Source organism: Narcine bancroftii, chromosome 2 (genome assembly GCF_036971445.1).
Source record: "Narcine bancroftii isolate sNarBan1 chromosome 2, sNarBan1.hap1, whole genome shotgun sequence".
Taxonomy (NCBI): Eukaryota; Metazoa; Chordata; class Chondrichthyes; order Torpediniformes; family Narcinidae; genus Narcine; species Narcine bancroftii.
In genome coordinates, this window is record NC_091470.1 from 103232198 (window position 1) to 103257848 (window position 25651).

Here is a 25651-nt window from a genome sequence, read left to right on the forward strand (position 1 = left end):
GTCGTGTCACCCTGTCCGGATACCACTCGCTCAAGCCGCCCGAAGCGACGAGCAAGGGACTAGGAGCCGCTGAACTCAGCGGGGTGCACCGCCTCCGATGTCCCTCTTCTCGCCTCCCCTCACGGCCGGAGTGTAGATCCCGGACGAGCCCCCATTTGTCAGAAATAAAACTTCTCACACATGAGTCTCTTTAAAACTGATGACACGACAAGCTTTATTTACAAGTCTGCAGAGTTGGACTCAACTGGTTTCTCACCAGTTAAGCCCCGATACATACAGTGCATTGATTTTTATACCTTTATTATTTGCCCTTCCCCTTCTTATTAATACTGTTTTAATTGGTTAGTATTACAAAAACATTCTAAGTATAACTGCATTATTAATTATCACGTTCGTTACGTACGCTGTGAACTCTACATTCACTGAATTCTGTTTCTCACACTTCTTATCAATCCTTTGTCTCCTGCATGTCTCTCACTATGACCATGAAAAGATAGGTTTAAAAAAACATATTCAGCAGCTCCTTTTGTCTTTGACTGCTAGTAAACTCTCTGTCCGTTCTGGCTTCCCTGTTTATGATTAATCATCACATTTTAACTTAAGTCTTTTTAACCTAAATTCTCTATATCACAATGGGGGTCTTTGTCAAAAAACTTTGCTAAAATTTACTTATCTGCCCTGATGTTTTTCAGAAGCTCCAACTCAACCTCTTTCTTAAGCCCAATATTTCCCATCACGTTAGTTTGTTCTACGCTGACCTCACATTCACCAGGGTCCCTCTCCTTAGTGAACACTGAAGCATAATATCCAGGATTCAGTGCTGGGCCCATTGCTGTTTGTCATTTATATCAATGATTTAGATGAAAATGTACATGGGATGATTACCATATATGCCGTTGTATAGGACGATCCAAAATGTAAAAATTCATCTTAAAATCAGATTCAGATTTATTGTCAGAGTACATATTTGACATCACATACAACTCTGAGGTTCTTTTTCTGCAGGCGAAACAGAATTGCCATTTATTGTTGATGCAAAAAAAAACTAGTGTATACAGGTAAGCAAATAAAGATCTGTAAACAGAAAACAAAATGTAAGCAAATTGAATACAGAGAATTTTTAAAAAAAAATCAATATAGTGCACAAGCAAGAGTCCTTAAATTGAGTTTGTCGTTGAGGAATCTGATGATGGAGGGGTAGTCGCTGTTCCTGAACCTGGTGGTGCGAGTCTTGTGAAACTTATGGGATCATCCTTTACAAAGGGCATAATATTCTTAATGCAGATGAAGTCTCAACACCCCTGTCGTCTTCTGACACAATCTAGTGCCCACTCCATTTAGTTATCAGTGAAGGGTCCATCCGCCTGGTCCGAATGCTGTCAGCTCTGTACAGGCTTTAAACTGCCAGTTACAGGAGCCAACAGTGGTTTATTTTAAAATAAGTAAAATAAAATTTAAACTTTTAAATGATAATTTGCTATTAAAATATTTTGATTTGCTTTTAACAGCATCCACTGGTCAGCGGTAAGTGCCAGATTTGTGGGGAAGTCTTATTCAAAGGGTATTGCTCAAAACCAACATTTTAGGTGAAAATTCCAGTCATCCTGTACACTGGCAAATACAGTAGCAAGTTAGTGGATGACATGAAAGTGTCTAGTATTGTAGATCTTTGGTTCCCAAAGATTGCAGCAAGATCTTGATCAGTTGAACAGGTGGGCAGAAGAATGGTTGATGGAATTTAATTCAGAGAGTTGTGAGGTGTGGCATTTTGGGAAGTCTAACATGGCTAGAACCAACAGTGAATGATTGGGATCTAGCAGAGCAGAGGGATCTCAGAATACCTTAAAAGTGGTGTCACACGTAGATAGGGTGGTCAAAAAAAGCTTTCAGCACATTGGCCTTTCAGTCAGAGCATCGAGTGTAGAGGTTGAGAGGTCATGTTGCTGTTGAGGCCCCATTTGAAGTATTATGTTCAACTTTGATCACCGTACTGCAAGAAGGATGTTGTCAAGCTGGGGAGGGTGCAGTGAAGATTTATAAGGAGGTTGACAGGACTCAGGGAACCTGAGAGGTTGAGCAGGTTGGGGCTTGATTCCTAGGTTCCGAGTGTGTCATTTAATCCACCGAGTGTACCCCTGTGGCAACTCTACTACATGTGTAAATAAAACACTACTGTTCCATCAGTCAGTGTTCAGATTCACTACCCTTGGGACCCATCTAACTGGTTTTACACACACACACACACACACACACACACACACACACACACACACACACACACACACACACACACACACACACACACACACACACACACACACACACACACACACACACACACACACACACACACACACACACAAAATAATTCCTTATGCCTGTTAGCTTTGCCTTTAATCCTGACAAGACAAGAACATGCAAACTGTACTCTCAAAATTTCACCTTTGAAGTCCTTCCACTTATATAGCACATCTTTGACAGAAAACAACCGGTCCCAATCCACACTTACTGGATCCTTTCTCATTCCCTCAAAGTTGTGCTTTCTCTTATTTGGAATTCCATTTCAAGGACCAGAACTTAGACCTCAGACTACTGAACCCTCAGAGTTTGTACTGTGGTTCAGGCACAAGAAGCAGATGAAGGCAAACCATACATCTTCATTTTTTTTAATTTCAATGAACATTCCACATGGCAGACATTTAACTGATAATATATTCTGCCAAAACAAACATTTACAACAAATACTTTATACAATTTTCAGGGTAAAAATACATCTGGAACCAGCACTTTTCCTGAGAGCTGTTCTCTGACAGTCAACCACGTGTCCACTGATCTGGATATCTCCAGTTTCCCCACAGTTTTCAAGCAAGCAATTCACAATGGCAAGAAAAACCAAATGTACAAATGTGGAAGGATTTGACCAAAATACACCCTCAGAATTTTAACCAGGCTCAGCCGGAGATGGTGGGGTGGTCAGCAAGGGCCATTTCCTGGGGAAATCTTTCACACGGGATAAACTGGTCGCAGTTTCCAGCTCCAGCTGACAGCCTGCCCTCTCCTTAGCCCCAGCTCTCGCTAGCAGACCATGTTGCCCCTTACCAGAACTTCGTTCTGTTCAGATTGCCAGCAATGCCTTCAGTATTTAACAGTCTGACCTCATCCCAAAGACTGGGAGCAGGTACAGTCTGTCACCTGTAGCCACTGTAGCAACATCCATTGGAAAATGTAGCTCTTCAACTACAAGGAGGTGATGGGGTAAGAGTTGAATTCTACTCTTTATTTGCTTTCCTCAATGTTCCTGCTGTGGACAGCAAGAATGCAAAGGGCATTTTGACATCAGATCGCTGCACTCTGAAACTGATCAGGGCAACATGCTCATCACTTACCCCCGAGGGTCCATCACCATAATCCACGTCACCCACATGGTCATTGGAGAGGCAGTGTCAATGACCAAGTGTTTCCCAGTAGAAAACCTGGAAACTTCCTTCCCAAAATGGCTCAAAGTGCTTTCACCAGGTGGGGTGGGGAAAACCCTGCCATTCATCCCAGATCGTAGAGCAAACCAGAAAAGATGGAAAAGACATCTGCAGTCCACCAGATCATCATGTTAGACCTCTCACCGATCTCCTGACTGTTGAGGATGAGGGGTGTGTGAACTTGCCAACTGGATCTACTGTGCAGGTTTCATCAAGAGAGCAGGATTCCTGGTTTCAGTAAGAGGTCCTGGAATCAAAGGCAATAATTTCAATAACTCCAAAAGTCCTAAAAAGAAACATGAACAGCTGTGAAACTTTTTAAAATTTAATTCCATCTCATGAGCCCATGTCACTCAGTACAACCCCAGTACGTTTTGAAGGGTGGGAGGAAACTGAAGCATCCAGAGGAAACCCATGCAGACATGGGGAGAATGTACAAACTCCTTAGAGACTGTGTTGGATTCTAACCTGAGTTGCTGGTTCTGTAACAGCTACATTAACCCCACAATCTCCAAGAAGTTTTTAAATTCATCTAGTGTTAAACTTTTCCAAGACCGGTGGAAACTATTCCACCAATCACATCCATACAGTGACCAAAGAGCGAGTGAGTACAATCCCCAATTCTGGTTTTGGCCCATGTTAGCCTTTCAAGTTGCTTCACTTTAACTTTGTGGCCTCTATCGGTCGTGATTAACCATGGGTTCTGCACCTCTAGTAGTAGCTGGAGTGGCCAGGGCAGAGTTGATATGGAGATCCATCCGTTGCCCATGCAGTGGGAGACTGCCCACCCCCCCATGCTAATAACAGGTCCACAGGAACAACGAAAATCGATACACTTTGTTGCCATCAGTATCCCAGGAGTTGCTGGGTGGCACTGGGTACAGCACTCAGCCACCTTCAAGACTCCAACTCTAGATTTTTCCCTCGGGGTTTACTCCCAAAGCTTTATCACAGGCAGGTATAACCACAAGATAGCAGAGGTTTGAAATTGGAGTTTTCCCTCTCCTAGATGAGTTACCATCCGTGGTTAACTAGCCCCATCTGCCCAGAGCAACTGGTTTCAAGGGGCCAGTGGCCTGTCTTTGCTCCTTCTCCTGTCAGTGAGAACTCCACCAGGCATAAGAACTAGGCCACACATGAAGACCAGGAGTTTGACTTGGTTGTCAGGGGCTGTTTAAGATGCATGGCACGAAGAGCATTTGGGTAGCAGTGGGACCTCGTTCCCATTACCATCCTTTGGCTATGACCACCTTTATATCCCTCTACACAATCAATAACTATTGATAGGTAATGAAGGATTCTGAATCCACCACCCTCCCAAGGGTGGGGGCCCAATTTCATCATCGGGGTAAGGGGAAGGAGACCATTGCACAGAAAGAGAAACAAATAAAATCCATTGGCCCTCTTTGCCAGATGCAAACGGGATGTTGGCTTTCATTGCCGGAGGGATTGGATTTAACAGCAGTGAAGTTCTTCTGTAACTGTACGGGACATGGTGAATAGTTTTGGTCTCCTTACTTGAGAAAGGATATCCAGTAAAACCCCTGTTATATGGAATTCAAGCAACTGGAAGAAAAAAATCATGGAAAATAAATAGGTAAAAAAATACAGAAGTTTAAAATTGGCGCACCTCACCGTTAGTTCACCAATCACCCAACACACAATCTCAAGCACTTCACTTATCCAGCGTCTAACAATCCCTATACCAGGGGTTTTTACTATACAGGCAGTCCCCAGGTTATCAACAACTTGGACTTACAAATGGGCTGTTCCCCAGTTTGTGCGTGTGCATAATATTACCTCACGAAAACTAAATAAGAACCGTAGGTACCTGTTCCACCTTACATAGAGATTTCGTTCGAAACCTGGGGACTGTCTGTATTGGTTTTGGAGGAGGTTCACCACATTGATTCGAAAAAATGAAGGGGTTGGATTATGAGGGGAGATTGAGTAGCCTGGATCTATACTCACTGGAGTTTAAATCTTTTTGAAATGTAAAATAACTAAAGGAGTAGATAAGAAAGAAGTAGGAAAGTAGTTTCCACTGAAAATAGGTTCCACTAGGGGACATAGCCTCAAGATTCTGGGAAGTAGATTGAGGACAGATGAGGGGGAACTGCTTCCCCCAGAGAGCAGTGAATCTGTGGAAAACTCCCCAGTGAAGCAAGAGAGGCTCGTTAAATGTAATTTATGATAGATTTTTGAAGAATTAATATGGGGAACAGGTGGGTAAGTGGAGCTGTGATCAGCAGCAGATTAGCCATGATCTTGCTGCATGATGTAGGAAGCTTGATGAGCCAGGTGGTCCATATTTGCACCGGTTTCTTATTTTATAATGAAGTGAACAGATAATTTTCCCCCCATAGGACTGTCTACTAAGATGGAAAAGGTTAAACAAGAAAATCTGCAGATTGTAGTTTACACAAGAATTCAGGAGGTCACAAAAAGCATTCTTTATATAGCAAAGATAAAGATAGATAACCAACGTTTCAGGCCTGAGCTCTTCATCAAGGTATGAGCAAAAAACAGATTTGTGTCTAAATAAAATGATGAGGGGGGGGGGTGGATGGAAGGGGCAGGGGGAGTAGCGCAGGACCACAGGCAGGAGGTAATGTGGACATGGGTGAGAGTCCACAAGAAAAAAAAAGCTGAATAGGGGAGGGATGGCTCTCTGAGTAGAGAAGGGTGGAGAGCTGGAGGAAAGGAGATACTGGGATTAGGAAGAGAGGGAGAGGGGGAAGTGGACTAACAGAAACCAGAGAAGTCTATGCAAATGCTAGCTCCATGGGCCAGGGACACAGTTCCTTTGCTGTTGTTTTATGTTGTGCAAAAAAAAAAAGGCAAAAGTGAAAGACCTCGTCACTAAAACCGTTCCCAGCCCATCACTGTCCTCTTTCCTCGACACCACCAGCTTACCTTTCTCACTGTGTTCTGCCATCAGCTCAGCATCCTTCTGCTCATCACCAGGAAATCCAGAAATGGGGCTTGTTGGGACATCTGGGAGCTCAAGCGTCGTCTCCAAGAGAGCATCCAACTCAACTTCCAAATCACTCATGTCGATGCCACCTGCACCAGAATGAAAGGCAGCAACAAGCAGAAGCTCAATACTTTAAGATTCTCCAGAACAATCAATCCAATGGGCACATTTTTATTGATCTCACTAAAGTTCTGTTGGCTGGGAGCTACATTAAAATCCCTGTCATCTGGAATTCAAGGAACCTGCAGCCTCAAGCAATCAGCAAAAAAAATAATTCCTGAAAATAAATGGGTAAAAAATATGGAAGTTTAAAATTGGCACACCTCACTGTTAGCTCTCCATTCATGCAACAAGCAGCCCTCAAGCAAATGAGAAATTCACCTCCGGCATCTGCCAATCCTGTCAGTGCCGGAATCCAGGGATTTTATTGTATGTATATCAATGGCTCTGCTACCTCCTGAAGAATTATTTTCTTAGCCAAAATAAGTGCAAACAATGAGCAAATTACCCCCTCAGGCATCCATCTCTGAGTTATCATGGATGAGGTAAGAAGTGAAGCACTGCAACGGATTTCCTCAGATCGAGTAGCATCCTTCTACCCCCTTTGAACAAGACTGGCATTGCAATACATGAAGGCTTGGGAGAGGGAAAGGTGGGAGAAGGAAGAACAGGTCAGAGAGGGGAGCAAATAAATTGATGTTTCTGCTGCCCTGGGAGGAGGCAGATAACTTGTAGTTGGCTGAAGGTACAATGGGTGTTCCAGGAGCCTAAAGATTGCCCTCTAGGTTGAATCGGCAGCAAAGAAGGTGAATGAAATGTTGGCATTCATTTCTAGAGGAATAGTATATAAGAGCAGGGATGTAATGCTGAGGTTCTATAAAACACTGGTGAGACCTCACGTGGAGTATGGTGTACAGGTTTGGGTGTCTTATTTGAGAAAAGACATGCTGGCATTGGAGAAAGTTCACAGAAGATTTACTGGAATGATACCAGGAATTAAAGGGTTAGCAGATGAGGAACATTTGTCAGCTCTTGGATTGTACTCATTGGGAGTACAAATGGATGATGTGGGACTTCAGAGACATTTTGAATGGTGAAAGGCCTGGACAGAGTAGATGCTGCAAAGATGTTTTCTATGGTAGGGGAGTCTAAGACAAGAGAGCACAACTTCAGGATAAAAGGGTGTCAATTTAAAACAGAAGTGCAGAAAAAATTCTTTAGCCAGAGGGCCATGAGTCTGTGGAACTTGTTGCCACAGGCGCCTGTGGAAGGGAGGTCGTTGGGTGTATTGAAGGCAAAGATTGACAGCCATTTATTAGCCAGGGCATCAAGGGTTACAGAGAGAAAGCCGGGGAGTGTGGCTGAGTGGGGGGATGGATCAGCTCATGATTAGAATAGCAGAGCAGATTCAGTGGGTCAACATCTGCTCCTATGTCTTGTGATCTTATGACCCAGAGGATCTGGGAATCGTAGAAACAACACCTCAAGTCACACCATCAACAGGATAGTGATGAAAGGAAAGAATCAGTCAAAGTTATTTCTGGTTCATTCACCTTGAAGTTAAGAGAAAGATAACACTTCTGTCAAAAAATGCAAGTATACAAGTCAGCAAAGAAAACTCAACATCAGGTAACTCACCCACTGAATCAATGCTTTCACCAGCAAGGGTCCTGCTGATGTCCTCCTGGGTTTCACAGAACTAGAGGGGGGAGGAGAGAGAAAATATCTGTTATTGAACCCCAATGCTATAATGAGAGACAGACGACTACAATTTACTTCAGCCAAGTAACTGACTAATTAGCATGTCTTTGAAAAGTAGGAAGAAGAGAAACAACAAAACCCACAGTTACAGAGAGAACCTGCACACTTCAGAGACAGAGTAGTTCAGGAGTGAACTGGGATCTCTGGAGGGGTACTGACCACTGCACATCCGTGATCTAACACACACACACACACACACACACACACACGTACTAACTACTGAACTTCCCTGTGATCTATCTTCCCCTCCCCACACACAAACACAGTAATGACTGCTGCACTTCCCTGTAATCTATACCCCCATCAACTCCCCCTGATTTTTCTGACACCTCTGGACAACAAAAGTGTTTTGCTGTGACAAATTAGCCTGCCTCTGGGGCCTGTGAGGAACCAGAGGTACTAGATGTTCATGGCCGGAGTGTTTGTCGAGTCAGTCTCTGATATGCAAGCTCCACACAGGTAACACCTAGATTCAATCCCGGCTACCAAGATTGGGGCAGCAATGTCTGATTGGTTTTGGGAAAACCAAGCACTTCCTCATTGCTGCAAAGAGAAACTCACTCACTCATGGTCAACAATGTGATGGAATCCAATCCCAAATCCAAACCCAAGTGCTGTCCAGAAGGGAAACAGGCTCTTCTGCCCATCTCATCTATGCTGACTACCTTGACTATCTGAACACATCATATTTGCCTGCGCTTCCCTCCAGGTACCTGTCCTCATGACTCTTGCATGTCATTTCAGCACCTGGCTCTGGCTCTGTGCTCCAGACACTGAGAAATTTCTGTTTGATAAACTTCCCCTCAGATCCCTCTTTAAATATCACCCCCTCCCCACCCCCAACCTTAAAACTCCACTGCCCAGTTTTAGACTTTCCTACCCTGGGGAAAAGAACTTTTCCACACCCCTCATGATTTTGTCTCCATCTGTACATGCACTCCTCAGCCTTTAATGCTCCAGTGAGAAGCATCCAGCCTCTCCAATGCCTTGTGAAGCTGCTGATGCCAGTGGATCTCACAGAACCCGACAAAGAAGGATCATCACTCTAGCAAATGATTTACAATTCTCTAGCATCGTTTTGATCAGCTGTGCTTTTATCTTTTATGCCAGTGTTCTGAGGAATCTGAATTTTACTGAGGGAAAATGCAGGTAGAGAGTCTTCTGTTTGCTGGTTCACTACGATGGTTGAAGATGCCAAAAACACTACACCACGTGGCTGTATGGCCACACAAAGGCGTGAATGTCTGCAGCCTGTTGAAATACTACCATGGAACATTACAGCACAGTACAGGCCTATGATGTTGTGCTAACCTATGTAAACCTACTCAACAACAATCTAATTTTTCCCTATCTCACACCCTTAACCCTCTATTTTTCTTACAACCATGGGCATATCTAAATGCTCTTTCAAGCAAGGAAAATGCCAGACTGTAAAGACAGAGGTTCTCCACTCTTATGTTGGGAGACTTACCTTTCTGAACGCGCCGTAACCAGCTCCGAGGTGCCAAATGCAACCTTTCTCAAGGACGGATAATTGGCACAACACTCCGCTTCCCCACATGAATGTACAGCTGCTGCGAGCGGCTGGTTAGGGGCGGGCTGATGATGCCGACAGCCCGCGACCCATCTCCCCACTCACCCCTCTCCCTCCATCACCCTTTCAAGGCAAGGGTGGTGGGCGGGAGCCGTCAGGCAGTGGGGGCCGTCAAGGCAGGGGCGGCCAGCCTCACCGGGCCACTTCAGCCTTTGAGGCCACTCTCTGTGGCTCAAAATGCGGCAGAGCAATGGGTGTCTTCCCTACCCATGATCCCCCATGCAGCTGGAAGTTCTGTTCTGGGAAACACAGAATGGACATTGCTCTGCCACGTATTTATGATGGGTGGCGCTACAGCACCAGTCACTCCTCCTCCATCGGTTCCGGAGGGTGCTACAAGGTGGCGCTCAACATGAACGCAATGTTGGATCAGCCTTTTAAGCCTGATCTATGAAAGGTAAGTTTTATATTTTCCATCTGCGCTTGTTGCTGGCCTCCAGGCAGAGGCCTGGCATGAAATGGCTTTAAGAGTCTATTGAATATCCCTATTGTACCATCCTCTTCCATCAACCCTGGCAATACTTTCCAGACATACACTAGTCTCTGTATAAAGAAGCTTATCTCTGACATCTCTCCTAAACTTTCCTCCACTCACTTTAATAGATGACCTCTGGTTTTTGCTTTCTGTTGCCCCAGGAAAAAGAAGATTCTGGCTGTCTTATCTAAACCTCTCATAATCTTATCTTCCTCTTTTAAATCACCCATAGTCCATGATCCAATGCACATTTTTGTTTGTTTAAACAGTGAGCATATAAAGGACTGCAGATTACTTTCATTTGTTACACAAATTTGCAGATGTTTAGCCTCAATCAACATCACTTGGAGCAGACTTTCTGGTGTAATGTCAGACTGAAACAAACCTGACACACAGGTCCATTCACAACCATTCCCTCCAGAGGTGTAAAGGATCATCAAAAGATGGTTTCGTCCAGTGGTTCTCAATTTTTATTTTTCCACTCACATACCACCTTACGTAATCCCTTACGAATCTCTGGTTTAATCTATTGGCAACATATTAGGTATGAGACAGTGATGGGGCCTCTGAACACTTTAATAGTTCTTCAGCAATTTCCATTCAATAGTAAACGGGCCATTTTGCAGCTGACACAGTATCCCCAAATTCTTATTCTACTTTCAGCACTCCTGAATCAAGGCTCAGGTCTGAAGTGTCAGTTTCCTGTGGATGCTGCACAATCTGCTGAGTTTCTCCAGCATGTATGTGGACTGCATAGGACCCCAGCATCTGCAAACTTTTTTGTTTACTTCCATAAATGCCCATGCTGTTACACGAGACTCAACTTTCTTCTCTCATTGCTGGAAGGAACGAGTGCTCTTCACCACATCCTTTCTCCCGAATACATCCTCACTGGTTTAATGTGTTTCCGGACCTTGGAATCTCTACCATTGTTCTATGGTCTGCAGATTTGTTACCACACAACCTTCCCGGCAGGAGCTAAAATCCAAGATTCATGAATGAGGAAAGAAAGCCACTCACCTGCTCAATCTGATCCATCAGCTTCTCAGCTTTCTCCACGCTGACGTCCTTCATCGACTCCCTCAGTGCTCTGAGGCCTGCCTGATAAGCTTCCACAACCTGGTAACAGGTATGAGGATTAGCGAGTTGTTTCAACAGTCAGAGAGAAAACATTGGGTTCCACTCTTTATCCTACCCCAAGGTCATGAGAGACTCCACTGATATACACTGGATGAGATGATTACTGTATTCCTGCCCCGCGTTAGCTACAAGGGTAGTGAAGATTTATGACACAGTATCACTACCCCACCATCTCCATCAGCCCTCCCTCTCACCACCGGACAGCTCCACAATGCAGTTAACACAGACCAGAAGGTTCAACTGCTGGTCATTTTATCGTTCTCAGGTAGTGACTCTGGGTATTCAGATCACATCTGGGCAGTATGGTTAGTGTAGTGGTTAATGCAGCCCTGCTACAGCACTAGAGACCGCAGTTAGAACCTGGCGCTATCTGTAAGGAGCTCATACATTCCCCCCATGTCTGTGTGGAATTCCTCTGGATGGCCCAGTTACCTCCCATCCTTCAAAATGTAGGTCAATTAGGTGTAACTGGCTTGTGGACCAGAAAGGCCTGTTATAGTGCTGTATGTCTACATTTTAAAATAAATTAATTTTAAAAAATCTCAATCTAGAAGACATGGTTAAACCTCAACTATCAGACTCTTTAGACTCATTCAGAGACTCATTATTTATTACTGAATAGTTTGTTTACAGTTCTTTCTATCTTTAATTGCAGTTTAAAGTTACTGGAATAGAGATTACAAAGTTGCACTGGTCTACGGAAAAAGAATCTCAGGGTTGTGTGAGATGCATATTCTCTGACAATACATTTAAACTTTGAACTTAATTGTCGTCTTTCTCCAGTACAAGTAGAGATAGTGCAGTAAGTCCTGAGAAAAAAAAACGATCACCATTGGTACAGAGTGGGCTGAAGGCCCATGTGTTTGTCTCCCAATGTGAATGAGGTTTTTGTTTTTAAAAGGAGTTACTAAGAAGAGTGACAAAGATGAGGCAGTAGATGTGTATATGGAATTTAGGAGAATATGTGGGGGGGGGGGGGAGGATCTCATTGAAACATTACGAATATTGAAAGCATGGACAGAGTAGATGTAGAAAGGTTGTTTCCCATGGTGGGAGAGTCCGGGACAAGAGGGCACAACTTCAGGATTGAAGGGTGTCTTCTTAGTAGAGCGATGTGGAGGAATTTCTTCAGCCAGAGAGGGTGGTGAATCTGTGGAATTTGTTGCCACAGGCAGTTATGGAGGCCAAGTCAATGGGTGTATTTAAGGCAGAGATTGATAGTTTCTAGATTAACCAGGGCATCAAATGTTTTGGGGAGAAACCGGGAAGTGGGGATGAGTGGGAAAATGAATCAGTTCATGACTGAATGGCGGGACAATCTTATGGTTTTATTATAGTCTTTAGCAAGGTTCCTGATAAGGTTGCACATGGTTGGCCGATGCAGAAAATGAAGACCCTGGGATCCAAGCTGATCTGGTTAATTGAATCGAAAATTGGCTTGATGATGATAGGCAGATATTTTTCTGATTGGAAGTCTGCGTCCAGTGGTGTGCTCAGGAATTAGTGCTGAATTCGTTAACGATTTATTGGAGGAATGATCAGTTGACAGATGACACAAAAATCAGTGGCGTGGATAGTGAGGTAGGTGCCTTAAGGGTAATGTAGACTACAGATCCAATGAAAATTTGAGCAGAGCATTGGCAGATTGAATTTAATCTGGTGATGGATTTTGGAAATCAGAGTAGGAAATATGCAACAAAGACAGTTGATGGACAGAGAGAATGAGGGGTCCAGGTTCCTAGTTCTCTGAAAGTGGCATGTGATTGGGAGGCATGTGGTACTGCTGCCTTCATTGGTCACTGCAAAATATAAAAGGGTGGCATGGTTAACACAACGCTATTACAGCATTAGCGACCCAGGTTCAAATCTGGTGCTTCTGTAAGGAGTTTATACAGTCTCCCTGTGTCTGTGTAGGTTCCTTCCGGGTGCTCCAGTTTCCTCCCACTGTTCAAAACGTACAGAGACATAGGTCAATTGGGCAGCATGGGCTCGTGGGCCTGTTATTTTGCTGTATGTTTAAATTGACCTACAACTCTGGTACATTTTGAACGGTGGGAGGAAACTGGAGCACCCGGAGGAAACCTACACAGACACAGGGAGATCGTATAAATTCCTTACATGCATCACCAGGTTTGAACCTGGGTCGCTGGCGCTGTAATAGCATCGTGCTAACCATGCCACCCCTAAGAGATACAATTACTAAGTTCAAGAGCCATTTAGACAGACACTTAAATAAGAAAGGCATTGAATAATATGCCTAATGGATGCTTCCATGCTGTACAATGCATGTTACACATGACTGTGATTATCAGTAATGGAATCCATCCATCACTGTCACTAAGCATCAGTTCAACTCTGCAGAAGTAAAGATCTGATAGAGATGGCAGGAAAACATAAAGAGAGATTGGAAGTGAAATTAGTTGGTGGCAGAATAAAAAACCTCGAAAACATCTTCCCATGGCCAGGGTCAGCTCACCTGTAATGAGAGGGTCAAATGACCCTTCCAGGGGAATCTAAGCTGGAAATCACCTCACTTGCTCAGTCAGCCCACAGGTAAGTGCACACTTTGCCACTGGCTCCTTTGAACATGCGTACCTCTCCACTGGATCCTTTAATCTCCATACCTATTTTGGCCGTACACGAGCTGGCCCCTCCAGCCGGCTGCTGTATAAAGCCCAACACGTGGAGCAACGGGCTTTTTTACTTGACGATCGAACTCTAGCTCCACTCCAGTTGGCGAGTCGTGGGCAATGATGGAGAAGCCATTGAAAGGTATGCATATTAACGGGTGGGGAGCTATAGTTGGTGCATGCCCATGAGACTTTTGTAATTGTGTGTGTGTGTGTGTGTTGGTGCATGCCCATGAGACTTGTGTGTGTGTGTGTGTGTGTGTGTTGGTGCATGCCCATGAGACTTTTGTAATTGTGTGTGTGTGTGTGTGTGTTGGTGCATGCCCATGAGGCTTGTGTGTGTGTGTGTGTGTTGGTGCATGCCCATGAGACTTTTGTAATTGTGTGTGTGTGTGTGTGTTGGTGCATGCCCATGAGACTTTTGTAATTGTGTGTGTGTGTGTGTGTGTGTTGGTGCATGCCCATGAGACTTTTGTAATTGTGTGTGTGTGTGTTGGTGCATGCCCATGAGACTTTTGTAATTGTGTGTGTGTGTGTGTGTGTTGGTGCATGCCCATGAGACTTTTGTAATTGTGTGTGTGTGTTGGTGCATGCCCATGAGACTTTTGTAATTGTGTGTGTGTGTGTTGGTGCATGCCCATGAGACTTTTGTAATTGTGTGTGTGTGTGTTGGTGCATGCCCATGAGACTTTTGTAATTGTGTGTGTGTGTGTGTGTGTTGGTGCATGCCCATGAGACTTTTGTAATTGTGTGTGTGTGTTGGTGCATGCCCATGAGACTTTTGTAATTGTGTGTGTGTGTGTTGGTGCATGCCCATGAGACTTTTGTAATTGTGTGTGTGTGTGTGTGTGTTGGTGCATGCCCATGAGACTTTTGTAATTGTGTGTGTGTGTGTGTGTGTGTGTGTTGGTGCATGCCCATGAGACTTTTGTAATTGTGTGTGTGTGTGTTGGTGCATGCCCATGAGACTTTTGTAATTGTGTGTGTGTGTGTGTGTGTGTGTGTGTGTGTGTGTGTGTGTGTGTGTGTGTGTGTGTGTGTGTGTGTGTGTGTGTGTGTGTGTGTGTGTGTGTGTGTGTCCTCTTGCAACTTCCCCTGTGACTTAATAAAGCTTTTAGGTTAGTGTGTGTGTGTGTGTCCTCTTGCAACTTCCCCTGTGACTTAATAAAGCTTTTAGGTTAGTGTGTGTGTGTGTGTGTGTGTGTGTGTGTGTGTGTGTGTGTCCTCTTGCAACTTCCCCTGTGACTTAATAAAGCTTTTAGGTTAGCGCAATGCCTTTACAATGCCAGCAATCAGGGTTCGAAGCCCGTGCTGTTTTTACGTTCTCCCCGAGTCTGTGTGGCTTTTCTCTGGGGATTCCAGTTTCCTTTCACCATTCAAAATGAAGCAGGGGTATAGGTTAATAGGATGCAAAATGGGGCAGCACAGACTCGTGGGCTGAAATGACCTGTTATGGGCTGTATGTCTAAATTAAAATTTAAAAGAATTTAAATTTAATTTAAATGTTTTTCTTTGTACTGTACAGTAAAAACCCTGATATCCGACATCTATGAGGATCGGTAGATGCTGGATAAGTGAATTTTCCAGTTGCTTGAGACTGGGGGTGGCATGAATGGTGATCCAACAGTGAGGTGTGCCAATTTCAAACCCATATTTTACCCATTTAATTTCCACAATTTTTTTTTTGCTGGTTGTTTGAGGCAGCTCCAGATAACAGGAATTTTACTATACTTAATCTCCGTTCAGACTTGTTACTTCTTCGATCCGTCGAACTTGTTATTCACATCACATCACCAAGGGGAACATGAAAGCACCAAGAAGGCCATGGGCAAAGTCAGCCCACCAAAGGCAACTGAGATTTGATCACTAAAGGAGTCCGAAGGCGCTGTGCCATTCAACTCTAGTCTTCTTGCAGTGTACATACATGGGTGAATTGCACCAGACCCCAATACATGCAGGTTTCTTGTTCAACTCCTTGCCAGGTTCTGCTGAACTCACAGTGAACACTCAGACCAGAACCACATCAGTAGAATGGGTTTACCCAATACCAATAAAACTGTTTTTTTACGTATCCTCTCACAATAGACTGCACGACCAAAGGGAGACTCGAAAGTAGGGCAGAATCTTTGTTACCTTTACGTCTGTCTGGGAGGAGTGAATGCGATCTAGGATAGTTTGAATCGTCTCAAGTTTCGCCTGGATATCTTTCAGCCGAGTATGTGTTTTCTTCCTTATCTTCATAGATTTCAGTGCCTTGAATGGAAACGTTAAATTTCAGTGCAATAACAAACCTTTCAATCACACATTCCCCCAAAACTCAGCATCTTTCACTTTGGCTGTGGCTTCTGCCCTCTGGTTCTCTGCAGTCTGAATAAAAAGTGGCTTGACAATACTATCCAGAAGGAAGGAGTTGGTGTAAAGTATTAGATTGGTTACCAATGGAAGGCATAGAGTCAGGATCAATGGGTGTTTCTCTGGATGGCAATTAGTGGTGAGCTAATAGAGCTGTATGATCCAGTGATCATTGGGGGAAATCAGAGGTGAAGAGAGTGAGCAAATTTTAATTCCTGGGAATCTCGGAGGAACTTTCCTAGACACAAAAACACTAATGCACACTGCAAAGAAAGCATGTCAGTGCCTCTACTTCTTCCGGAGTTTGCAGAGGTTTAGTTATGACTTTAGAAACCCTGGCAAACCTCTACAAATGTGTAGTGGAAGTGTGCTGCCTGGCTACATCACGGTGGTATGGGGACACCAATACCCCTGAGCATAAAGTTAGTGGACACAGCCAAGCACATTACAGGGAAAACTCTCCCACCATCAGGAAAATCTATTTTGAAATGCTGCTGAGAGAGAGAGCAGCAGCAATCATCAAGGATCCACACCACCCAGGACTTGCTCTGTCCTCACTGCTACCATCAGGAAAGAGGTAGCGGTGCCACAAGACTCACACCACCAGGTTCAGGAACAGCTGCTGCCCCTCCACCATCAGACTCCTCAACAACAACTCAATCAGAGATTCATTTAAGGACTCTCACTTTGCACATTATTTATCACTGAATATTTTTTTCTGCACTGTAGTTTGCTTACATTTCTTTATTTGCATAAATTTCTCTCTTTTGTATTATGTGTTACTTCTTGTGTACAGTTTTTTTGCACTGTCGAAATTCTGCCTGGCCCTCAGGAAAAAGAATCGCAGGGTTGTTTGTGATGTCGTGCATGTCCTCTGACAAAAAAATTTGAGCAGGGTGCCTTAGGAGCCAGTGGTAGGTTCACCACAGGTCACAACACACATTAACTATTTGAAGGAGTGGATCCAGTATCCAAGTTTGCTGGTGACGCCACATTGAATGAAAAAGCAAAAGGTCTGGAAGATGCAGAGTCTGCAGAAAGAGATAGGTTAAGTCAGTGGGCAAGTGTTTGAAGATGGAGTGAAACATTGGTAAATATGTGAAAGAATAAAAATAGAAGGTCTGATTATTGTTTAAATGTTGATGGATCGCCGCACGCTGTTTCTCTGAAGGACTTGGGAGTGCTTGTGTATAAATTGCAAAAGTTTGATTTGAAATGTTGGCCTTCACTGCTCGCAGCATTGAATTTAAGAGCGGGGAGGTTGTGCTGCAACCGCACAAGGTCCTGGAGAGGCCGCATCTGGAGGACTGCGTGCAGTTCTGGTCTCCTTACTTGAGAAAGGACACACTGGCTTTGAGGTGGTACAGAGGAGGTTCACCAGGTTGATTCTAGAGATGATGGGGTGAGCCCACAAGGAGAGATTGAATTGAAATTCAGAATAATTAGAGGGGATTTTATGGAAACATACAATTAGGAAAGGGAAGATAAGACAACAAAAGTTGTTTCAAGATTCCTTTTATTGTCGTGTAGTTTTACAGAAAATGTAATATTGCTCTAAACTTCTTTTTTGCCTGCCACAAGGCAAAGAGTAACTATTAGCATTGCCCTGCACCCATTACAGTAAGAGAGAAATAAAGATGCAAAAGAGAATTCTTTTTGAGTCACTAATTGCCCATGGATTCACCTCCAGTGTTCCCACAGCCTTTGCAGCCGCACAGACCTCTGTTCGATACCTCATCAACCCGAGCTCCAGAATTAAACCTCTGATACAATAGGGAGGTGCTCAAGACCATTTGGGAGCCCTTCTTTCCATCAGCACCCTCTCGAATTCCCGGTTCCAATAACTGGTACCTATGAACCCGTCTTCAGCCACCTGCATGGGTCCTTCGACCGCAAGTCGCTAGCAGCCCACAGCCTGTGTGGGTTCTTTAACCAACGAGTCCCTCGCTGGTCCGCTGCCGTGGTCACCATCCTGTCGGGCTGTTACCTCTGCTTCTCCTTCTCAAAGGGGATGTTTTCCCTGCTTCTGGTGCCCTGCACTCATCTGATTTTTTTTTTTTAAGTCAGCTCTTTTAACAGGCCATTTAAAGCTTGAATGGAGCTGTCGGCAGTAAGACCTTATGGAGCAGTGCTGTGTATCTGCTCCCTGCTCTCCGAGGTCCACACCAGTGGCAGCGCCACCATTTTTTTTTAAATTGCCAGTGGTAGGGGAGACTAGATCTAATGTAATATAACCAAAAGCTTCGGGGGAATAGATTTAGGATGGAGAAAGGAGGAACTGCTTTTCCCAAAAAGCAGTGAAAATGTAGAATGCTCTTATCAAGGAAGCAGTAGAGGCTGCCTCATTACGTTTGGAGAAAAGGCAGATAGGTGGATCGGAATCAACAACCAGATCACCAATGACTATTTAATGATGGGGCAGGTTTGACAGGCCAGATGGCCAACACCTGGTCCTGTTTCTCATGCTTTTATGGTGCCAAGATAACAACCACTCTCTTAATGTCAATAAGACTATGAAAATGGCTCTGAAAGGACTCTCTTTTGCTTCTCTTTCTCCATATTTTTAGGGGTAACAGGCCATGCTCATGGCAACTCAAAAGTTGAGGCATATCATGTTTATTACATGACAGTAAAAGGAACCTTTGAACCTTTATTATGATCACAAACCAGGAGAGGAGACAGAGTCCACACCAGTGACCACATTATTGGCACTGAAGTTAGAGTGGATAGCTTCAGGTTCTAAGAAAATTAATATCTCCAATGACCTTGGACAAGCCCATTGACGTGATGCACAGGAAAACACCAACACCTCTACTTTCTCAAAAGAATAAAGAGGTTTAGCCTGTCCCCTTCAAGAATGTCTACAGGGCACCATCGAGAGCAGACTTACTGGATGAATTATAGCGTGGGACGGGAGCTGCTTTGCTCAAGGTCAGAAGCTGCAGAAGGTGGCGAATGAGGCAAACTTCCCTCCCCTCTGTGGACTCCATCTAAGTCTCCCGCTGTCAAGGAAAGGCAGCCGACATACTGAAGGACACATCAAACTCCCTCTGCTCTCCTTTCAATGGGGAGAAGGCTTAAGAGAGTAAGAAACAAACAGCCAACAGACTCAAAACCCCCACAACCATCAGGGTCTTGGCGAACCCCAAGACGGTGCTCTCATGCTGCCCTTGCTTGGTACTGTTATCATTGTAATCTTATTCTCTATAAATCTTCTGACACAACTGTTTGAATGTCAGAGATAGCCTGTTTGTGTGCTCACAGAAGTGTAGCGGTTTGCACAGTGCCAGTGTCCTGGGTACTGTAACCTCCACAGCAAGATTGAGTAAAGAGAGAAACATTCTTTACTCACTAATACCTTGAAGAAAGGATCAGGCCCAGGCCCGAAACTTTAGTTATTTATCTTTGCTACATAAAGAACACTGCGTGACCTGCTGAGTTTCTCCAGCACTTTTGTTCATTCAAGAACAATCATAGTGTCGACAGACTGTCTTGTTTAACGTCTTCACTCACCAAATGCTTTTTGCCTGTTTTCAAATGCCTCCTTGCATCCTCCTTGTAACTAGAAAGAAAAAATATACATTTGAAAAATTTGCTGCTTATTTCTTCTTTAAACAAAAACAGGTTCTTTTTCCCCTTTATTCTCATCATAGTTTTAGAGAAGGGGAACAGACCCTTCAGCCCAATTTACCAACGGCAATCAAATGGTCTACCCCAAGCGAGTCCCATTTGCCTGTGTTTGGCCCGTATCCCACTGAACCTTTCCTTTCTATTTATAAACAATTGGGATCTCTTCTTGGGCAAAGATAACCTGTACAAGTGAGATGGGTCAGACCTGAACTGGAGGGCGACCAATATTGTGACGGGGGAGGTTTGATCAATTCAGCCAGGTTTTAAACTCGTCTGGGGATCCAGGATGAAGAGAGAAGACTGGAAAGGTGAAGGAGAGTGAGGAAGGCAAAACAAGTACAGGAAAGAGGATGAACTGAGGGTGTGAATGGAGACAGAACAGTGGGATGTTGTGGCCACCACAGAGATGTGGTTGAAGGAGGACCAGGACTGGCAGCTTGGTGTTCTGGGGAACCAGAGTTAGAAGGGAGAGACACTGATGAACTCTGATGAAGCAGCACACAAGAGTGATGGTTTTATTTTTACTACCATACCTTTCAGCCTCCTGAGAAAGTACTTCAAATTTGTGTGTTAACATCTTCTCACAATTCACCAGATGGTACACTCCAACATCAACCTCCGTCACAGCCAAAGCTTTCTTATTGGCAGGGTGGATAAATTTTACAATCTGCAGAGCAGGTAAAAGAGATACTGAGCTTGGACCATGGAAACCCTCCCAGCAACACTGTGACTACAGCAACCCATCAAGCAACACCATGATCAAGGCAACTGACCCAGCGTCACCACAGCAGCCATGTATTCGGATTCAGTAAATTCAAGATAATGTAGGGCAAGACAAGGTAATTATACATTTTTAGTTTTAGCATGAAAAGACACAAGGACTAGATGGAATTTGTACAACCTTTAAAAATGTTTTTTTTTCCCCCCACATACTTCATAAGTCCCAAGAAACAGTGCTGCCGGAGCTGCTGGTGTGGACCTGGGGAGTGGAGACACAGTGCTCTTCAGCAGGGTTCTATCACCCAACAACACTGTACAGGCTTTAAACAGCCTGTTAAAGGAGCCAATGGTGGTGTATTTTGTGCCCAAGATGGCAATCTGTGTTCAGCAGCTGCCTCAGTGGGAGGAGGGGGGAATGTCGCAGACTCCGTGGAAGCAAAGGACTGGTACAGGGTACCAGAAAACAGGGAGATTTCCCCCCCCCCCCCCCCCACTTTGAGAGATTTTCTATGAGACAGTTACCACAATGGCGGACCAGCAAGGGACTCTGCAGCAGGCTGCGTGCCACTGCCATCTGTAGTTAAGGGGCTCGCATCTGGCTGAGGGCTGCTGGAGACTGGCTGAAGAGGTACCAGGTGAGAGGGTGCCAAGGGCACTGAAGATTTCCTGATCACGTCAGAGGTTTGTGTTAATGGTTTGGACTCAACTCTGTGTGGCTGCCGGAGCGCTGGAGGCGAAACCACGGACACTCAGGAATTCTAAGGGGACTCCCTTTTGCTTCTCTTTCTCTGACTGTAAGAGGTGCTTCAGGCAATTTTTGCCAATGGAGAATATGTCTGCCTTACGGCAGATGAAAGCAAACTCCATATGACATGACAATAAAGGAATCTTGAAGTTCAAATTAAGCCAGAGGCTATAAATCAGTGGTTTTCAAACTGTCCCTAAACTCACATATCACCTTGAGTAATCCTTATGCAGTAAGAGCTCTGTGTAAGGGATTGTTTAAGGTAGTATGTGAGTGGTTCCCAACCTTTTCCTCCCCTCACATACCAACTTAAGTAATCCCTTACTAATCACAGAGCACCTCGGTCATAAGGATTACTTAAAGTGGAATATGAATTTAGGTGGGGCAGTTTGAAAACTACTGCTACAAATCAATGGGGGATTCAGCAGAACTGGTGTCAACAGGCAACCATGCCGCTGCTTGTAGAACCACCCACCCCATCTCCCTCACAATTACCTTCTCGCCATCAAGTTCAGCAACTATGACTTTCTTTTCTTTCTGCAGCTGCAACAGGCAGAGACAGAAGATCTTCTCATCCTCGCATACACTCTGACACACTTTCTGCAGTGTTGTGAAGGCTGCCACGGGATGCGGGTTGTCTAAGAAATGCTGGCAAAGTTGTAAAGCTTCAGCTGCCTTTTCCTAGAGAAACGGCAGAATAATCAGGGTTCTTTTGGAGTGATAAGTTGGGGGGAGAACATGAGGTGGCAGAAGTAAATATTGTAAGAGCCCACATGAAACTGTGCCCATTAAGGTGACATTACCCAGCACACATTCCACACCCCTCTAGTGACAGCAGTGTCTCTCCCCTCACCTTAAACCTATATATCCTATGGCAAACAAGAGCAAAAGACTCTACTAAATCACAAAAGTCTGCAGACACGGTGGTTGAAGTAAAAACAAACTCAGCACATAAAACAGTATACTTTATATAGCAAAGATAAATATTCTGTGTTCTTCCGATCTATTCCTCTCATGAATTTGTACGTGAAATCACCCCTCATCCTCCTGCGCTACAAGAAACAAAGCCCGATTAACTTGTATTGGATGGAGCACAGTGAAATTTTGCAGACAAATATGGGATAGGATCCTTATGCAATCCAGTCCTTATGCCAAACGCCATCTATATCTATATTTCTGCTGCAGATTGCAGATTTCAGCATCTGCCAACTCCTGAATGTTTCCAGGTCATTGTACAAGGACAGCTCCAAGTTCCTGCACAGGTTGCTTTTAAATAATGCACATTGAATGGATCTTGTCTCACCTTAATATGATCAACAATAACAAAGGATTCATCCGGTGAAACTGCACCGTATCCCAGAAAGGAGGAGAGGGCCCACTTCAGCGGCTTAATCAGGAAGAGCCCCACACCCCAGGCCAACCAGCCGGCGTCCAAACTGGCCGCAAAGCTCGACTCCTTCTGAATCAGCCCGCGTCTACGAGAGGAACAGTTACCGTCTACCCAGTCAGTGCACACATGCCGGGGGTGGAGCATGAGAAACGGGGCCAGCTGGGGAAGGGTGCGGGTGGGGTTGGCAGGCGAAGGGAGGGGGGGGGTTTCTGGCCAGGGGGGTGCGCATGGAGGGGGGGGTTCTGGCCAGGGGCGCGCGCGGGGAGGGGGGTTTTTTGGCCAGGGGGGGCGCGCGGGGAGGGGGGTTTTTTGGCCAGGGGGGCGCGCGGGGAGGGGGGTTTCTGGCCAGGGGGCGCGCGGGGAGGGGGAATTCTGGCCAGGGGGCGCGCGGGGAGGGGGAATTCTGGCCAGGGGGGCGCACAGGGAGGGGGGGCTCTGGCCAGGGGGGCGCACGGGGAGGGGGGGGCTCTGGCCAGGGGGGCGCGCGGGGAGGGTGGGGCTTCTGGCCATGGGGGCACGCGAGGATGGGGAGTTCTGGCCAGGGGGGCGTGCGGGGAGGGGGGTGTTCTGGCCAGGGGGGCGCGCGGAGAGGGGGGGTTCTGGCCAGGGGGGTGCGCAGGGAGGGGGGGTTCTGGCCAGGGGGGCGCACGGGGAGGGTGGGGGTTCTGGCGAGGGGGGCGCGCGGGGAGGGGGGGTTCTGGCCGGGGGACACGCGGGGAGGGGGGGTTCTGGCCGGGGGACACGCGGGGAGGGGGGGGTTCTGGCCAGTGGGGCGTGCGGGGAGGGGGGGTTCTGGCCAGGGGGGCACGCGGGGAGGGGGGGTTCTGGCCAGGGGGGCACGCGGGGAGGGGGGGGTTCTGGCCAGGGGGGCACGCGGGGAGGGGGGGTTCTGGCCAGGGGGGCACGCGGGGAGGGGGGCACGCGGGGAGGGGGGGTTCTGGCCAGGGGGGCACGCGGGGAGGGGGGGTTCTGGCCAGGGGGGCACGCGGGGAGGGGGGGTTCTGGCCAGGGGGGCACGCGGGGAGGGGGGGTTCTGGCCAGGGGGGCGCGCGGGGAGGGGGGGTTCTGGCCGGGGGTTGCACGGGGAGGGGTGGGGGTTCTGGCTAGGGGGACGCGCGGGGAGGGGGGTGCTCTGGCCAGGGGGGCGCGCGGGGATGGTGGGGGGTTCTGGCCACGGTGGCGCGCGAGGAGGGTGGGGGTTCTGGCCAGGGGGGGCGCGCGGGGAGGGTGGGGGTTCTGGCCAGGGGGGCGCGCGGGGAGGGGGGTGTTCTGGCCAGGGGGGCGCGCGGGGAGGGGGGTGTTCTGGCCAGGGGGGCGCGCGGGGAGGGGGGTGTTCTGGCCAGGGGGGGCGCGCGGGGAGGGGGGGTGTTCTGGCCAGGGGGGGCGCGCGGGGAGGGGGGTGTTCTGGCCAGGGGGGCGCGCGGGGAGGGGGGTGTTCTGGCCAGGGGGGGCGCGCGGGGAGGGGGGTGTTCTGGCCAGGGGGGCGCGCGGGGAGGGGGGTGTTCTGGCCAGGGGGGCGCGCGGGGAGGGGGGTGTTCTGGCCAGGGGGGCGCGCGGGGAGGGGGGTGTTCTGGCCAGGGGGGCGCGCGGGGAGGGGGGTGTTCTGGCCAGGGGGGGCGCGCGGGGAGGGGGGGTGTTCTGGCCAGGGGGGCGCGCGGGGAGGGGGGTTCTGGCCAGGGGGGCGCGCGGGGAGGGGGGTTCTGGCCAGGGGGGCGCGCGGGGAGGGGGGGGGGGTTCTGGCCAGGGGGGCGCGCGGGGAGGAGGCGGGGGTTCTGGCCAGGGGGGCGCGCGGGGTGTTCTGGCCAGGGGGGGCGCGCACAGTGGGGTCAGAGGATCAGCTTGGGGGGCGCGCGGGAAGTGGGCCGGACGGACGGCGGTGACCCCGACTCCGGGGAGGGGGGGGTGAAAGGTCATCCTGGAAGCCTCACCTGGCCATGTCCTGCAGTACGGTGCCGAGGCCCAGCGGCGTCGAGCCCTTCCTCACGAACCAGGCGGCCAGCTCCCGTGGGGTGAAGCTGGCGAGCTGCTTTCGAGCTGCCACTTCCAGGATGAGCGCCGACCAGAAGGCCACCTTGCTGTCCCAGTCCGAGCAGTTCACCTCGCGGTTCTGCTTGAAGGCCGAGAAGAGGTAGGCCATGCGCTCGTCATCGCCCCAATCGGGGCACATCTCCTCCAATCGCACCTCCGACATGTCCCCGCATCTAGCCGTAATTGAGTCCGGGGCTTGACAACTCAGCAGGCCTCTCCTGCCAATCAGTTATTCTTGGCCAATCGGCGACGCCGCTCGGCCGGCCAATCAGAGCCAAGGGGGTGGCAGCGGCGAGAGGCAGCACTGCGCAGGCGCGGTTGCTCACTGCTGGCTTACCCACTTGACCACTTTGCATCTCTTCCAAGTTCACCAGGATATTTAAGTGAACCAGTGTTGCCCATCTTTCCTGCATCACGCTGAAAGTACATCGGCGCCTCGACTTCCTCAGGAGTTTTGCAATGAAACCCAGGCAAATTTCTACAGAGGTGTGGTAGAAAGTGTGCTGACTGGCTGCATCACGTTCTGGTATGGGAACACTAATGCCCCTGCAAAAAGTAGTAGATACAGCCCAGAACATCACAGGCAAAACCCTCCAAACCATTGAGGGTTAAGGGAACACTGCTGTCAGAGGGGCTGGGGAGCACTGGAGGTGGAATGTCTGAATGGACTCTTTGGCATGTTTCTCTTACTGTTAGGGGTACCGGGTCCACGCTGCTGAAGATCCAGCTACGC

At 47.3% G+C, this 25651-nt stretch overlaps 1 protein-coding gene across 1 annotated transcript; it reads right to left on the reverse strand.

Moving 5' to 3' along the window:
- Nucleotides 1-185: 185 nt before the first annotated feature.
- Nucleotides 186-25169, reverse strand: chmp7 (charged multivesicular body protein 7). Its single transcript, XM_069917786.1, has 10 exons — nt 24819-25169; nt 22804-22975; nt 21996-22181; nt 20569-20702; nt 19919-19967; nt 16187-16306; nt 11304-11402; nt 8092-8152; nt 6393-6542; nt 186-3723 (listed from the first exon to the last, which is right to left on the reverse strand). Exons 1-10 carry the CDS (start codon nt 25079-25081, stop codon nt 3671-3673), a joined length of 1287 nt encoding a protein of 428 aa, XP_069773887.1. The 5' UTR covers nt 25082-25169; the 3' UTR covers nt 186-3670.
- Between the last annotated feature and the right edge of the window lie 482 nt (nt 25170-25651).

Bases quoted from the DNA above. Each gene is read 5' to 3' on its own strand.
- chmp7 (XM_069917786.1), bottom strand. From the start codon at position 25,081: ATGTCGGAGGTGCGATTGGAGGAGATGTGCCCCGATTGGGGCGATGAC. The intron at 22,976-24,818 runs GTGAGGCTTCCA...TTCCTCTCGTAG, and splicing joins GTACTGCAGGACATGGCCAG to ACGCGGGCTGATTCAGAAGG. The intron at 20,703-21,995 runs GTAATTGTGAGG...CCTGCTCTGCAG, and splicing joins CTGAACTTGATGGCGAGAAG to ATTGTAAAATTTATCCACCC.